The 3,236-nt window shown below is 36.9% G+C and overlaps 1 protein-coding gene across 1 annotated transcript in view; it reads left to right on the forward strand.

Annotated features, from left to right (window-relative positions):
- The window catches only part of LOC107653965 (pseudokinase FAM20A-like), a 23,851-nt gene that overhangs the window by 15,629 nt on the left and 4,986 nt on the right, over nucleotides 1-3,236 (forward strand). The window contains exons 6-9 of the mRNA XM_016440821.1: nucleotides 1,147-1,262; nucleotides 1,913-2,093; nucleotides 2,428-2,537; nucleotides 2,719-2,800. Of these exons, the coding sequence (XP_016296307.1) occupies nucleotides 1,147-1,262; nucleotides 1,913-2,093; nucleotides 2,428-2,537; nucleotides 2,719-2,800 (489 nt within the window). The remainder of the gene's footprint in view (nucleotides 1-1,146; nucleotides 1,263-1,912; nucleotides 2,094-2,427; nucleotides 2,538-2,718; nucleotides 2,801-3,236) is intronic.

Genomic DNA, 3,236 nt, shown 5'->3' on the forward strand with positions numbered 1-3,236 from the left:
GGTAGATAGGGGGGTAGACAGATTGACAGAAGGTAAGTAGGTAGATAGATAGATAGATCGATGGATGGATGGATGGATGGATGGATAGATAGGTAGATAGATAGATAGATAGATGATGGATGGATGGATGGATGGATGGATAGGGGAAAAATGGGTGGGCTCTATCTATTTGTTCGACCAACGCAAGCGGTGCAGATATTACATACTTCGCCTTGATATTGTTGTCGTATTGTTAGCTATTGTAAAACATGTTGCTGAATCTCCATTTTTCTCACTGAGAGTGTTTCTGGAGTCTGAGGGTTTACAGTTCAGTTCAGTTCATTCGTATAGTGCTTTTCACAATGCATATCATTTCTAAAGCAGCTTTACAAAGAGCAAACCCCCAGAGAACAGGCCTGTCGACAGCGGCGAGGAAAACTTCCCCAAGAGATATACACACTATATGTCATTAGTGGTGTCAGCAAAGCCACTGGAGAGAAGGGTGTTTTCCTGCAGGTTATTCCTTGATTAAACACTCAGCGTAATCTCTGCAGATGAAGAATAATGACTCGCGAATTAAACATCCTCTAAGAATCAATCTGTTGAATAGCATATTATTATTTAATCCCTTTATGATTGCCTCGAAATTCCATTAGCAAACCTATTTTGATATTTTAGGATGATCTCTCACTCAAAATAAGTGACCCTGGACCTGAATAAATAATCTTTCCATTGATGTATGGTTTGTTAGGATAGGACAATATTTGGCTGACATATTTGAAAATCTGGAATCTGAGGGTGCAAAAAAATATAAATATTGAGAAAATCATCTTTAAAGTTGTCCAAATGAAGTTCTTAGCAATGCATGTTACTAATCAAAAATTAAGTTTTGATATATTTACGGTAGGAAATGTACAAAATATCTTCATGGAACATGATCTTTACTTAATATCCTAATGATTTTTGGCATAAAAGAGAAATGTATAATTTTGACCCATACAATGTATTGTTGGCTATTGCTACAAATATACCCCAGCGACTTAAGACTGCTTTTGTGCTGCAGGGACACATATAATTTAAAGAGGCTTCATTGTCAAGAATCAGGTTGAAATGAACACTAAATCAGATGGCAAGCCATTAATGTGTGAATATGTGGGTTTTGTGCAGAGTGCTGGACTTCCGGAGAGTTCCACCGGTGACGGGACGCTTCATCAACGTGACGGGAGAAATTCTGTACCTAACACACAATGAAGAACTGCGCAGTGTGTTCTTCACCTCTCCAGGTTGACTTTACCAGTCACAAAACAAAAACATTTTATATAATACATACTACTGTAATTGCCACCAAAAGTTTGGGGTAAGCACTTTTTTTTTTTAATTAATACTTTTATTCAGCAAGGATGCATTAAATTGATTAAAAGTGAGAATAAAGATATTTATAATGTTACAGAAGATTTCTATTTCAAATAAATGCTGTTCTTTTGAACTTTCTATTCATCAAAGAATCCTGAAAAAATATAGGACTATATCCACAAACATATTAAGCAGCACAACTGTTTTTTAACATCGATAATAATAAGAAATGTTTCTTGAAAAAACTGGAATGATTTCAACATTGATAATAATCAGAAATGTTTCTTGTGCAGCAAAGTAGCATATTATACTGATTTCTGAAGATCATGTGGCACTGAAGACTGGAGTAATGATGCTGAAAATACAGCTGCGCATCACAGAAATACATTACAGTTTAACAGAGATTCACATAGAAAACAGCTGTTTTAAATCACAATAATATATATTTTTTTAAATAAATGCAGCCTTGGTGAGCAGAAGAGGCTTCTTTCAAAAACATAAAGACCCCAAACTTTTATATACAGTACCTCTAATTTTTGGGCCTGTTTTATATCAGAGCGTGAGTTTTTTCTTTGACCAGCCAACAACACATGTTTCTTCGCCAAGTGTTTATACGTGTGTAAGTCGGAGTATGCGGTGTGTGGTCATCCGGATCTGCTGGAGGGCTCCATGTCTGCTTATCTGCCGGGTTTGAGCATCGCCCCTCGAATCTCCATCCCGAACCCCTGGATCCGCACCTACAGTTTCACCGGGACAGAGGAGTACGCTGGGACTGCCAAACACACTAAATCACTCTTCACTTTCTTCTGTGACTTAATAAGAACAGGAATGTGTTTTAAGAAAGTTAAAAGCATCCATTTAGATTCAGGTTAACTTGATTTATACAGAAAATAAAACAATATTCCAGTCCGACCAACACTGGTTGTTTTATGTAATGTAGAATGTCCTTATTTGGACCGAGAAGTCCAGCTCTTGATCCAAACTGTGGCTAAGAAGCAAAAATGTTTGTCATGCTCACAAAAGGGTCTAAAGTTCAGTAATGTTCAGATGAGTCCAACAGCTTGAAGCAATTAACGTCTTCTCTTTCTTTCCCAGGTGGGAGGTCAACCCGTTATACTGCGATAACGTCAAAAAACTATATCCCTACAACTCTGGGAACAGACTGCTCAACATTATCGACATGGTGATATTTGACTTTCTCACAGGCATGTTAATATCTACACATGATGGAATTAACTTCATGCCAAAATTTGACGTAAAGCGATTTCACACCAGACAATCAAAGTGGTGTGTTGATGGTTGGTTTTGCACCTAAATAAGCCTCGCATTAACAATAAGGAAACTTTAAAGCCAGTGTACTGACCTTAATTTTCCTTCATATTTTAGGAAACATGGACAGACACCACTATGAAGTTTTCACCAAGTTTGGAGATGATGGTTTCCTGCTCCACTTAGACAACGCCAGAGGGTATGTGCTCATCTGGACATGAACACTGAACTCATTTCTGCAATGCACTGCAGTTTTCACTGTTGCGATCAGAGGCGGACAGTAACTAAGTACATTTACTTGAGTATTATTTTTTCTGGGAACTTATGACTTTAACTTCACTACATTTGAAAGACAAATATTGTACTTTTCACTCCACTACATTTCTATCAAGGTCCTCGAAGTAGAAAGTCATTACTATGTGGCAGCTTTGAAAGTCAGTAGGTGATTTCTTTCTTCTCTAAAACGTGACTTTCTTTTTTTTCAGTTTATCAGTAATCACTCTTGTAGGACTACATTAAATGATTTCCCAGCATTTTTTGAACACTGACCAGCTGCAAATGTGATATTTATTTACAATTCAATAATAAGAAGTTAATATTGTGGTATATATTAGACACAATATTGTCTGATTTTG

Source organism: Sinocyclocheilus anshuiensis, unplaced genomic scaffold (genome assembly GCF_001515605.1).
Source record: "Sinocyclocheilus anshuiensis isolate Anshui unplaced genomic scaffold, SAMN03320099.WGS_v1.1 scaffold454, whole genome shotgun sequence".
In the NCBI taxonomy this organism is placed as follows: Eukaryota; Metazoa; Chordata; class Actinopteri; order Cypriniformes; family Cyprinidae; genus Sinocyclocheilus; species Sinocyclocheilus anshuiensis.